Here is a 13,905-nt window from a genome sequence, read left to right as displayed (position 1 = left end):
GGGGTGCTAGGGTCTATCTTAGGCAGTACAAGGCAGGGGTACACCCACTGCTGGGCTCATACACCAACATTCTCACTGCAAGTTCCACACACACAGAGCACAGGCGGGATTCGAACCCCCAACCCTGGAGGTACGAGCAAATAGCGCCACCTACTGGGCCACCATGCCGCCCTCAGAAACACACATGTAACACTTATTTTTTCAGTCTTCTTGTTTGTTGGACTTACCAGCTTGTTCAGCTGATTCTCCAGGTTGTCAGCGAACACCAGCAGATCAACAACTGTGATGCTCTTGTTAACCTGAGGAAAAACAGCGAAGGTGATTCTAGCATCACAGAGCACTGCAAAAACACCAAAGGTGATTCTAGCATCCCGGAGCACTGCAAAAACACCGAAGATGATTGTAGCATCTCGGAGCACTGCAAAAACACCAAAGGTGATTGTAGCATCTCGGAGCACTGCAAAAACACCAAAGGTGATTGTAGCATCTCGGAGCACTGCAAAAACACTGAAGGTGATTCCAGCATCTCAGAGAACTGCAAAAACACCAAAGGTGATTGTAGCATCTCGGAGCACTGCAAAAACACCAAAGGTGATTGTAGCATCTCGGAGCACTGCAAAAACACCAAAGGTGATTGTAGCATCTCGGAGCACTGCAAAAACACTGAAGGTGATTCCAGCATCTCAGAGAACTGCAAAAACACCAAAGGTGATTCTAGCATCTCAGAGCACTCCAAAAACACTGAAGGTGATTCCAGCGTCTCAGAGAACTGCAAAAACACCATGCTCCATATATAAGCACAGGAATTCAGTGTGATTTTGCGATTACGCATTAGATGTTTACATTTACGCAAATGTGGTACATTTAGGATACACTCTGAACACTGGCGTGTATGTGGTGCAGAGACATGAGACTTTACAAGCTGTACCAGTAATCCATTTCCACTGGGCTGAAGAGCACATATGCAGACCATCCCCACAGCCACTGGAAACTTTCATTCAGACTCACCTCAGCAAGGTATTCTGGGTAATTTATCTTGTCAACTCCCGTCTTGTTAAAACTCAATAGGTTCTCTTTCCCGCTGGGCTCCAGCAGTATAATGCTGTTCAGATCCACACTGACGCTGTCAAACTGTTTTGCGATGTCCTGCGAATGCTGGAAAACAAATGATCAGATTCATTTAACATTCTGAATAAAGTGTGTGTGGCCGTAACGTCAGTGACTGTCACTTGTCTGTCACACAGAGATGATTAAAGTAATTAAAGCGTTAACAATGGAGAATGTTTCCTTAATAAAAAATCTGGAGAAAAAAAAACACAAATGTTAAATTATTTAAAGAGATACCGGCTGTTTTAAGATCGTGCTGTAAGGGACTTTTGTGTTTACAGTGTTCTCAGGTGCTCCTTCAGGGACTTGGCCGCACGGAAATCCTCAGTCCTGGAAACAACGCGGCAACTGTGCCAGACCTCCCTGATTTTCCGGAGTCATGTGACTGCGTTAGGGGATTGCCCCACAAGCTGAACTAGCCAGTGTAGAACGTGGCGCATATTAACCTCCTCTATGCTGCAGAAGACACTAGGACCAAGTACTTTTGAGAAATTTAGCTGAAAAGCTCATTTTGGCTCTAACGGTGCCCTTGTCCTTTCTGAAGAGTGAATCCCCCTGTGATCATGGAAGTACCTGTGTGAACATACTGCTCCCAAGGACCTTCTATACCAGGATGCTATGATCCGTACACCTCAGGGGTGGGCAGTCTTACCCACAAAGGGCCGGTGTGTCTGCGGGTTTCTGGGTAACCTTTAGGTCAGCTGTTCAAACCCAGGTGTGAGGACTCTTCAGCCAATCAGTCCTCTGATTAGTAAACTAATTAGGGAGTTTCAGGGAAAACCCGCACACAGAGCGGCCCTTTGTGGATAAGATTGGCCACCCCCAGTACACCTTACGGTACTGAAACGTGCCCAGACAGAGGACCATTGTGAGCAGGTACAGTCAGCAGTGGTGCTTTACCAGCACTCACACTATTTGTAGTGATGGTTTGTTTCCAACAGAGGAGGGGGGGGGGGGCAAACCTTGAGGGTCCCCTGCTGGCAACAACCAATTACTACACTGGAGGTGCTACAAACAACAAGAATGCCTCTGGTTCCAGCCACACTTTGAGGGCTGGAGATACTACTCCAGCATCCACGCGACAGACCTGTGTGTGCGAGTGCACATTTCATGCCACGCCCATCAACAATTCAACTGGGGCGATTCTCCACAAAAACCCACAAATACCGTCCCATGAAGGTGGCCTCTCTCTCCGCGAGCTCCGTCTCTGTCGACCAAGCGGCGTTAACGTGACCCCGCATAGCGAATCACGGGAGCCCAGGACCCAGTAGCGAATCACGAGAGCCCAGGACCCAGTAGCGAATCACCGGAGCCCAGGACCCAGCACTCACCGCGCTGATGTCGAGGTAGGCCGTGAGGTTGAAGACATTGTCCAACTGCAGCGCTGAATAGATTCCCCTGTTTTCCTTGCATTTGCTGAGGTAACGACACGGTAGCGTCCGGTTAAAATCATTTACTAGTAAGAATAAAGATACTGAAAAGCATTAACATGCACATCTGTAAAGGCAGGAGAAGTGAATGAAGAGACGTGATTGCTGCTGTTGGGGTCACTGACTGCCCCCTGGTGACTCACAGCGGAACTACATCTACATGAACTGCTGGAATAGCAGCTAGAGCAAAAACTGAGTACTGAGTGGTGAATACTGAAGACTGACCCTTACACATATCTTCACCTCCTCAGTCCAACCCCCCCGCCCCTGTTTTATAGATAGATAGATAAATGCCTGTGGTCATTTATAACAATTTATAAAAACATAGTATGGTTTTATACACTATTTTGTTAATACCAAGTAAAATGTTGCTGTTTTACAAAGCTGCTTGATCCCTGACAGAAGACAGTCCTTCACCCGCCAACTTAACCCGTCACCCTCCATGATTATTTACCTGTATAGGCTCCCTGCAGTCAGGTTGACCTCTGGGTTGTGAATCAGCAGGGCAGGGATGAAGTTCCTTGCATTGTGGTTCAATAGATATGGGGTGTCTATAACCTTCCAGAGAAAAATGCCCGTCAGCAGCAACGCCAGCATGGAGGCTAAGGCACTAACAGGGTACGCTTCTGCCCCCTGGTGTCACTTAAGGTTATTTTTTCATTCCTGTCCTTCATTAATTATCACATATAAGACATTTATCATATGCAATTCTGTCAAGTCTGTCATATTGTATCATATCTGTCTTCCCTCTGAATTCCTCCTGAAAATCAAGTGCTAAACATAACTCATCATCATCACCGACCGATCTGGGGTAGGAGGCTATTCCTGCTTTCATCCAGTCAGATAAGATCAGCTATTATCTAACATCTGTTTAACACCGTCAGCAGTCTTAACACTTAATGTTATAAAACATAAAAATATCTGAACTGAATCTAAATTTCCAGCTGCTAAATAACTTCGTAACCACAGTTTTCTCGATCGCCTGTCATTAGGGGTTAGTAAATTCCAACACGTGAAGCCAACATCATAGTTTGTCGAATGTCAGAGATCGCAACAGACCCCCGCCTCACCTTAAACAGCTGCTGGGACTCCAACGGCTCGCAAAACAGCTTCTCCACGTTGCCTCCGACGACGAAGGTGAGCGTCACGAATGCCATCAGCACCCAGGAGAAGATGAAAGTGAAGCCAGCCCCCCTGCCATCAGGAGGAACACAGGAAACACTTGGAGACCCTGTGTCCATTCTCACAGGGAACCGGCCTGCCCCCGTGTCGCCAATACAGACTTTTTGTTTAGCTAGATAACATATCGGATTTAAGGTCCCCCAGTTTAAATGAACTTTATCATTCACTTAAATTTAGCCCAGACTAAATTAAATCCAGCAAGTTATCTTGCTAACTCAAAAATCCAGCTTCATCATACAGGTCCCTTATAACTGATGGGGGCACAACATTAGAAATTACCCAGGTCACTGTCTCAAATGACCAAGCACCCAAAAAAATGGAATGCCACCATTAAACCAATTAAATAGCATTAGCATTGACTATCCATTATTATCGACTAACGTCTGGTGGACCCTTAAGGAGAACGGTGTTTAGCATCACTCAAACAATGCATTTTGTGGTGCCCCCTGTTGGCTACAAACAGCCACTGCACTAAATATTAAATAAAAGCATTCCTTATTCAGGAGATGCTGAAGCAGCATGTTATGCTAACCAGCTAGATAGCTATGATCTTCTACTTACTAGTCAGCGTTAACATTACACGCACCCACAAAGCGATCGTATCTCAGCAACGCCATGAAAGCAAAGTAAATCACACTAGTTTATTTGAACTATGTTGCACATCGTCTTTTTGTGCCTCTGGTTTTTCTTCCATTCATTCCTTTCAGCATAACTTTTTGTTACTTGTGTATTCATTATACTGTTACTTCACTATTTTCATTATGGCGGAGCTGACCGCCGTTCCTTTCACTGCCTGACTGTAAACCTTGCGTGTGGCAAATAACAGCCATGAATCCTCGAAAAACAAACTGTGAAACATCCGAGGACACAGTTGTGCGTGGCCAACCAGGAGGGCTCCCTGGGTTTCTGTGTGTGTGTGTCCTATGTGTGGCCAACCAGAAGGGCACCCTGGGTTTCTGCGTATGTGTGTGTGTGTGTGTGTGCGCGGGTCGCAGGGAGGCGCTGCTCACGCCATAAGCAGGTTCCCGCCGGTGTTGGACACGCAGCCGCGGGTGGTGGGCGAGGCGTGCCTGTCGTAGCCACAGCCCCCACACAGCAAACCCAGGAAGGTGAAGGTCAGGATGAGAAGCACCAGGCAGCAGAGTGTAACGCAGCACGTCCACCTGTAGGGGGGGCACACGTTACGCTTATTAACCGCACAATACAGCGGCTTTCATAACAGACAACTTAAAATATATGTGGCTGTAAAGTAGGCATGTACAGAAAGCGGGCATGGTGTGTTTTAACTGCAAGTTACTGAAAATTAGTAATTGGTTACAGTTACTAATTACTTCATTCAAAGTGATTCAATTACTTTACCAATTACTGCATGTAAAAGTAAGGCAAGTAACCTGTATTACTTCGATTCTCTTATTAATGGATACATACCCAGACAGCACACATACGTGTGTGGGTATAAGATCGGAACGTCGTTAAATCATGTTTCTTTTTAGAAACAGTGAGTCTCCATGCGGGTTAAACAGAATAAAACTACCCTTTAGCCTGTATATGTATATGGTGTAACCATATTGTGGGTTATGTAGCCGAATGGGGAAAAATAACGGTAGGCTAAAGGTCGCATATCGATAACATCGTGTTGATATTGAAATACTGTACATCGTGTATACATTGGGGATGTCGATTCAGTGCTCCGTAGGGATGTCTCCCCTTGTGAATAGTGTTTTTTCACAAGGTCTGCCAGCCAGCGAGCAAAGGACCCCATAGAGATGCTTTGCCCTGGATTTTAAAACATCGCGGAGACATCGTGCTTATGTATGTCTGCGTTCTCGGTAGTTATATTATTTTAGTGTTGGTGCTGTGACAGCGCGGGACAATACAACTGTCAAATTTAGTCTCTCACTGTGCCTAATATCACCCATTCATTGCACCACCGTAAGCTCAGAGATCGTTAGATCATGAACAGAAAATTAGGGGAACAGGCTGCATCTGTCCTTTAATATTTTCACGAGTAAAGAGCCCATTTATATTTCAGTACTTCTAATTGCATTATTTCATTTGAAAAGGTAATTATATAGTTACATTACTCGTTACTGGCCAAAGTAGTGGAATTACATATTATATATTATTATGGTGACTATCAACACTAGTGGCGACGTGGGTTAGGACGTGTGAGCAAGAGCCCTGAACCCCCAATCGCTGTCTGTCAGTGGTTTCTCAGTTGTTCCTGGCTTTGGATAAAAGTGACTGCTAAAGAAATTCAATGGGAAGGGCTATAGTGTTTGAATGTGCTCCACTTTCGCGTGTGTCGAGGATAAAGGGCTGTCTGATAAGGTGAATCTGAAGCAGGAAAAAGAGCCCAGAATGACTTAAAGTATGTAACAGGAAGCAGAACGGCCGAGATCACAGTGTAGAGCGAGATTAGCACCAGGCTGACCTATAGAAGTCCGCTCGGTCGATCTGCGGGTAGACGTCCTCGATCCGGGAGTGGACTTGATTGACAAGATTGCTGACGTCCCTCAGATTGGCCTGAAGGGGGAGCTTCTTCGAGAAGCTGGTGATGTCAGTGCCGATGCCGTCCAGGAGGTTCCGTACACCTGCAGAGGGAAACGTGGGAAGCGGGCCGGCGAGATGTGAAAGACCACGTCCCTCTGTGATCCAGTGATTTACTGTAAAACACCGAAGGCTAATGCTATCAGCTACAAACTGACCAATTACACTTTAATTAGCAGCTAACTGTTTTACTCAAGACACAACAATTTACAATTTGCAAGACACATCAGGGCAATTTATTTTTTATTATTTTTTAAGGGGAGTTTATTAGGCACATTAATTACACAGGAATGAGAGAGAGAGCATCACTGGCAGACACGCAGGAATGAGAAAGAGCATCACTGGCAGACACAGGGGAATGAGAGAGAGCATCACTGGCAGACACACGGGAATGAGAGAGAGCATCACTGGCAGACACGCGGGAATGAGAGAGAGAGCATCACTGGCAGACACGCAGGAATGAGAGAGAGAGCATCACTGGCAGACACGCAGGAATGAGAGAGAGAGCATCACTGGCAGACACGCAGGAATGAGAGAGAGAGCGTCACTGGCAGACACGCGGGAATGAGAGAGAGAGCATCACTGGCAGACACACGGGAATGAGAGAGAGCATCACTGGCAGAACCACGGGAATGAGAGAGAGCATCACTGGCAGACACACAGGAATGAGAGAGAGCATCACTGGCAGACAGGGACCTTGCAAGAGATTTTGGGCCACATGAAGGTGCATCACATTGGACCCCCCAGTCCAGACCAATCCAATGTCACTCTGCCCCCCCACCCCACGGTGCATTACTGACAGCTAAGCGAATTAGCATATTCATTTTGGGTAACACACTTGCATACGATTTAGCCAAAGTAGCAGGATTTTATACACGTTATAGATCTATAATGTTTGAAAATGTTCATATTATATTTTATTATATTTCATACTAAGAAATTTGAGAAGGATCATTTTGGCCCTATGTAGTGGTTTAATTATTAATGCATAATTTATGAAGCGAAAATATGAATTTTTATGAAAATCGATGCAATCAAGCAGAGTCTACCCACTGCCCTGAACAGCAGTAAAAACACCATGTGGAGACGGAGTTTGTGTGGGAGCGTTTAAAACATTACCTGTCACCTGTCACCTGTTACCAGCATCTCCTTACCTTTTATTGTACTGTTCGTCTGGTTTTTTACCAAGTCAGGTATGTTATTGAACGATGCATTGCCCTACAAGGAAAAGGCATCTAAGTAATTAAAAACGTAGGAAGAAACGATGATGAGAGAACTAAACAACAGCAGACGATTGAAACAATAAAATGGAGAGTTTAGCCAGTTAGGATGCGATCTGTAATCTTGACGATGAGAAAATGCAATTGGAGATCATATGGGGACTAAGTGATCTTAAAGCTGAAGAAGAACTCACCTTTTGAACTATACTGCTGAGATTGGGCTTCAAGACTTCGGTCACATTAGTTAGCTGCTGATTTACGCTGGGCAACTGGAACACCAAGAAAATGAAATTATGCCCAATGCAGAGAGAAAAGGTCATCGCAAAGAGGAGCAGGGTGGAGGAAGGTGGAGGAGGGTGGAGTAAGGTAGAGGAGCAGGATAGGATGAAGGTGGAGGAGGGTGGGTCCGGATGGAGGGAGATGAAGCAGGATAAGGGGTGTAGAGGAAGGTGGAGGAGGATGGAGGAAGGTGGAGGAGGATGAAGGAAGGTGGAGGAGGGTGGAGCCGGATGGAGGGAGATGAAGCAGGATAAGGGGTGTAGAGGAAGGTGGAGGAGGATAGAGGAGGATGAAGGAAGGTGGAGGAGGGTGGAGTAAGGTAGAGGAGCAGGATAGGATGAAGGTGGAGGAGGGTGGGTCCGGATGGAGGGAGATGAAGCAGGATAAGGGGTGTAGAGGAATGTGGAGGAGGATGGAGGAAGGTGGAGGAGGATGAAGGAAGGTGGAGGAGGGTGGAGCAGGATGGAGGGAGATGAAGCAGGATAAGGGGTGTAGAGGAATGTGGAGCAGGGTGGAGGAAGGTGGAGGAGGATGGAGGAAGGTGCAGGGTCCGAGGGCGTCTACCCTTGAGAAGTTAGCGTGGATGCAGAGCTGGCTGAGTGAGTCTCTGATGGACATGCAGACATTCTTCACTGACTCCAGTTTGCAGACCGAGTCGTTCAGGACGCTCTTTATGCTGGTGTTCACCAGGCTCAGGTTGGCCTGCAGACTGCTGGAGCTCTTCTGCAGGACCTCCAGGGTGAGGTTCATGTTCAGCAGAGCGCGCTGGGTCTCCCGCATGTCTGTGCAAAGTCAGTGACATGAGTGTCTGTGCTCACCTCCCCATTCGCCACACTAACCCCAGGTGGGGGGCAAGACAGCCCAGGCGAAGAACATCTCAAACTGATAAAACCTAAAAATAAGCTAAAACTGCTGCGTAAATTCACAGTTAATACTCGAGTGCTCCAGTAAAGCATCCAGACACCATATTTGAATTACATAATAAATTACTATTTTAATTGAGCTCACTAATTAGGAGCTCGGCTGGACCGAAAACAGGCTCTTGTGTCTGCTGGGAAGAGCATGATTGAGAAACACTCCCAATAGCTGCACGTTCTTGGTGTTTTAAACCAGCTCAGAATGAGAGCAGAGCGGTATGATCACAGTACAGTGCGGTATGATCTCAGTACAGTGCGGTAAGATCACAGTACAGTGCGGTATGATCACAGTACATGAAATTTGTGTCTGAAATCCCACCATACTTAAGCAGCAGGGGGTAAACAGACAGAAAGCCAGCCTGTTTTATTTTATTGAAACACAAATATCTTTGGTGTTAACAATCTGCTCCGGCTATTGAGTCATTTACTGAATGGTGTGCGATTTTCCTCTCCTTTGCAAGCCTTTATTTTCCTACTTCAATAAGCTCAACAGGGGTTAAATGTAAGAAATGTTCTTTTCAGAATGTCCACGCTTATTTCCTTCGGAATAAATAAACGGTTTGTTTTGTGCGGCCAGTGGAAATAACAGCAGTAGATTTGAATCTAGAAATGAGAAACATGTAGAACATTCTGCTTATTGATAGTAGCAGTAGGAAGAGAGAGAGGGAGAGAAAGAGAGAGAGGAAGTAGCAATACAGATCTCCATACCTGACGCCATACTTGACACTCGATCAAGAGCGGGAAGACACTCGCTTGCCAGGTTATCATAGATTTCCCTGCCAAGCAAAGGGGCCACATCTGGCACAGGGGGAAAATCAGTCAGCCACAGACTTACTTAATCTCGGCTCACGGTCTAAGCCTGAGTTTCCCAACCTGGCCCTTGGGGAACCTCAGACAGTCAGAAATGCGGAGTATCTGGGGTCCCTGAAGACCAGGTCGGGAAACACCGGTCTAAGCGACAAGACGGACAGAAACTGGAGTGGGTTCGAGGGGCCTAACGGTTAGGCCGGACGGACAGCGCTTACTGTCCAGGTCTGAGATGACCTTCTCTTTGGTTGTGTTATACTGTCCAATGAGGTAATCGATTTGCTGAAAGAGAATCAACTTTGTGAGTCACAGTGATCTGCTTTCTTCATGCAGGAAACATGGTGACATCATGACAGCAGCATGGTACAGTACAGAACTGTAGCTGAGAGTCCAGAAATGCTCACAAAACAGCCCATAAAAAATACATACCACTGGGGTTTGGTTAACAAGTGTCTGCAGGTCCTTCATGTTGCTGTTGACCAATCTCCTCACACCCTTTAGCTGGTCGCTGAGGTTCTGATTGGCTGCGTACGCAATCACGACACCCGCCCTGCCGAATCAATGAATAAAGAACAGGATAGTCATTTTAATCAGCACACAGCTAGCTTAGAAACATTCATTGGTGTCCATAGATAGGACAAAGATGTACGCAGACAGAGACATGTCACATGAGCACACATCACACGGAGATAAGGCAAAAATCATTAAAATACCAAATGTACTGCAGTAACAGCACTGAAACCTGTAGGTGGCAGTGGCTGCAAGCAAACACATTAGCATAGATACCTGCTATCCGCTATGCTGAATGGCCACAGAGCATAACAGAAAAGTGCATCTCAAAACAGATCACAACTAGATAACTAGATAACTGTTTGATAGCCCAACGACTCACCAAATGACAGTATTTGGGAATTATATACAGTTGTGAGAAAAAGCATATTGAATCTCTGGAATTATCTGGATTTCTACATGACTCGTTTGTAAAATGTGATTTTACCATAATAATAATAATAATAATAACATTTTATATGGCCAACATCCCAGTCACCTACACCCACGTGCCCTATGCAGGGTTGCGGGGGGTCCAGAGCCTATCTCAGAAACAACGGGCACAAGGCTGGGAAGAATCCAGGATGGGGCACCAACACACCACACACTTATCACACACATGGACAATTCTGATACACCATAGCATGTTTTTCTGGCTGGGGGGTGGGGATGAAACATGAGGAGAGCCAAGGTGGAGACTCGAACCCTGGTCCTTGAGATACAAGACAACAGGATTAACCACTAAACCATAAGATAAAGGTCATCTATGGAAAGAGTATGTGATTCTATAGGATAATGATCTTTTGTCAAAGTATGGTCATCAGATTCAAGTGTTCTGATCAATTCAGGTCTAAGGTTTACTTGACTCAACAAATAGGGAACTTCTTAGTTAGAGGGATTGATGTTAATAAAACACCTTTGACAGATTTGTGTTGAATGTTGCTTTGGCTCTAGATCAAATCATGGAATGTAGTCTTTAATTTACTCATTGATTTACTCTTACTAAAAGCCGTGTTCTTAAATACGTCCTCTATCCAAGACAGATAGATCAATAGACAAATTATGGTGTTTCTACTACCCTGTTGTCATTTCTACTGTCCTGTTTCCTGGTACCTCGATACTCTTCAAGAGTGTCCACCTCCAGGCTCAGAAGAAGTATTATGGGATGGACTCTCAGACACACAGTGTGCAGACGGTGGGAAGCCCCTCCTGATGAAACTTGGTTTTTATAAAACGATGATGCAAATCAATTAAATTCATGAGCTTCTTTTCTGGCAGCTCACAGATGCAGACTGTTCGGAAGACGTCCCATGAGCGGCCAAACATTTTAGACTAACGGGTAATTATAACCTCGACTTTCAGCTGTTGGGCGTGAAACTGCGGGGAAGCGTGAGTGAGTCATCTTCTGTCGTGACACAGTGCAGAGGAACATACCAGGGATGGAGGGGCTTGTCCAGGTTCAGACTGGACCAGCTATCCTCACATTGAGCAGGTGGAACATTGGATACCAGCACACTGAAACCTTAAGATGGAACCGCTATGGATGCCAACACGCTGAAACCTTAAGGTGGAACCACTATGGATGCCAACACGCTGAAACCTTAAGGAGGAACTCTTATGGATACCAGCACACTGAAACCTTAAGGTGGAACCCCTATGGATGCCAACACACTGAAACCTTAAGGAGGAACTCTTATGGATACCAGCACACTGAAACCTTAAGGTGGAACCCCTATGGATGCCAACACGCTGAAACCTTAAGGAGGAACCCTTATGGATACCAGCACACTGAAACCTTAAGGTGGAACCGCTATGGATGCCAACAAGCTGAAACCTTAAGGTGGAACCCCTATGGATGCCAACACACTGAAACCTTAAGGAGGAACTCTTATGGATACCAGCACACTGAAACCTTAAGGAGGAACCCATATGGATGCCAACACACTGAAACCTTAAGGAGGAACCCTTATGGATACCAGCACACTGAAACCTTAAGGAGGAACCCCTATGGATGCCAACACACTGAAACCTTAAGGAGGAACCCTTATGGATACCAGCACACTGAAACCTTAAGGTGGAACCGCTATGGATGCCAACAAGCTGAAACCTTAAGGAGGAACTCTTATGGATACCAGCACACTGAAACCTTAAGGTGGAACCGCTATGGATACCAGCACACTGAAACCTTAAGGTGGAACCCCTATGGATGCCAACACGCTGAAACCTTAAGGAGGAACCCTTATGCATACCAGCACACTGAAACCTTAAGGTGGAACCCCTATGGATGCCAACACGCTGAAACCTTAAGGAGGAACCCTTATGCATACCAACACGCTGAAACCTTAAGGAGGAATCCCTATGGATACCAGCACACTGAAACCTTAAGGTGGAAGTCCTAATGATACCAGTATACCAAAAAAAATTAGGGTGGAACCCCTATAGAAACCAGCATACAAACAGTTTTAGGTAGAGCCCCTATAGACACCAACAGAATGAAACTTTAAGGTGGCACCTTAATTCTGCTGGCTATAGACATAATGCTTTGTTCCTCATAAGAGCAACAGAAACATTATTAGATTTTAGTATCCCTTTAAAGAGCAGGGCTAGGATTGACCCTGCCCAGAATGCCAGTCCCACGCAGGGCATATATACACACACCCACAACACACATTCACAGCCATAATGTATGGGTAAGTATCCTGACTGCAAAAAGCATCCCACACAACACAGTGAGAACATGCAAGCTCAACTCACAGAGCGGAGGCACGATTTAAATCTCAAAGCCTGCCAGTGCAAGAGAACAGCGAGTTACCATAACTCTTCGCCTCATATATAGAAAAGCTGAAATTTTAGACATAACTGCAAGAGATAAAACAGCGAATGTCTCCAAGTTAAAACACTCAAATATCGATCTTCGTTTCCATGTTGGGGAATTACCGGTGTCCTTAATAAGGCAAATATCAGTATCACAATTTAGCGACTAGATCTAGTGACTTTTTGGACAAACCTTAGCCGACAACAGACTAAAAAATGCAAATGAGAAAACTTCTATTGGAAACGCGCCAGTATTAATATACAGTTTGCGTGAGTACAGAGAGTAGGAGAGAAGCAAACATGCAAAAGGCTGACATCAGGCAGAAATTGCCAGAATGCAAATATGACCAGACTTTAGCTACTTTCCAACAAGGTAGGTGGCGACACTGCAAATGAGGGCTGCAACGTTTTAGGGTTTGTTGTACTGTCGTATACAGTTTTCTTTTTAGTTAAACTAGGATAACAGGCGAATGTTATGAATACGTGAGTCTACATTTCTCAAGTTGAGTAATGAATATTTAGTTAAAATTCATCATGTCTTCAGTGTTCAGATAGATTTTGGCTAGCATGGCGAGGCAATAAGAATCATTTGGTCTGTAAGTCTGCATGGATAAAAGTTTATAAATGTATGTGACTAATTAAAGACAAAAACATTTGGAGAAAAAGAAAATCACCCCGACCTAAATTTATTGGCATAACATCTCTAAATTTTTGTACCAAGATACTATGACAACTTCTGATATACTGTAAATCCTACCGGAAATGTCATACCTTGCTCCCTTCTGCATCGCAAGCCTGAAAGGCATGTAACACACCACAGGCGATCTGGGCCAGTGTGAAGCAGCTTTAAAAACTAATTTCAGCGATTGCTTGACGCCTTGTTGGCAGCATAAAACATGCCACTGTGACCTGCAGACGACGGCTAACCATGACGTGACTGTGTGTCCCGCTACTTACAACAGTTTGCCTCACTTCTGTCAGCTGACTGGCGTGAGATTTTCAATTCGAGACAGTTTGCACACACATGCACACGCATTTACATGTATGTAA

At 45.3% G+C, this 13,905-nt stretch overlaps 1 protein-coding gene across 9 annotated transcripts in view; it reads right to left on the bottom strand.

The window, feature by feature from the left end:
- Positions 1-13,905, bottom strand: part of LOC111833356 (prominin-1-A-like) — a 43,241-nt gene that overhangs the window by 7,393 nt on the left and 21,943 nt on the right. For 8 of the 9 annotated variants that reach the window (XR_011981846.1, XM_072697873.1, XM_072697874.1 and 5 more), the window contains 13 exons: positions 9,922-10,042; positions 9,711-9,774; positions 9,394-9,483; positions 8,333-8,550; positions 7,684-7,758; positions 7,424-7,487; positions 6,154-6,313; positions 4,730-4,882; positions 3,608-3,731; positions 2,992-3,095; positions 2,439-2,523; positions 1,009-1,155; positions 228-299 (listed from right to left, as the gene is read on the bottom strand). Coding sequence is in view for 8 of the 9 variants with exons in the window: in XM_072697873.1 (XP_072553974.1) it covers positions 228-299; positions 1,009-1,155; positions 2,439-2,523; positions 2,992-3,095; positions 3,608-3,731; positions 4,730-4,882; positions 6,154-6,313; positions 7,424-7,487; positions 7,684-7,758; positions 8,333-8,550; positions 9,394-9,483; positions 9,711-9,774; positions 9,922-10,042 (1,477 nt within the window). In the remaining variant the exon portion in view is untranslated. Of the gene's footprint in view, positions 1-227; positions 300-1,008; positions 1,156-2,438; positions 2,524-2,991; positions 3,096-3,607; positions 3,732-4,729; positions 4,883-6,153; positions 6,314-7,423; positions 7,488-7,683; positions 7,759-8,332; positions 8,551-9,393; positions 9,484-9,710; positions 9,775-9,921; positions 10,043-13,626; positions 13,774-13,905 lie in introns of those variants that run through there. The other variant, XM_072697880.1, reaches the window with a different exon arrangement.

The sequence above is a fragment of the Paramormyrops kingsleyae genome, chromosome 12 (assembly GCF_048594095.1).
Source record: "Paramormyrops kingsleyae isolate MSU_618 chromosome 12, PKINGS_0.4, whole genome shotgun sequence".
Lineage (NCBI taxonomy): Eukaryota > Metazoa > Chordata > Actinopteri > Osteoglossiformes > Mormyridae > Paramormyrops > Paramormyrops kingsleyae.
This window is presented reverse-complemented; position numbering and strand designations above follow the sequence as displayed.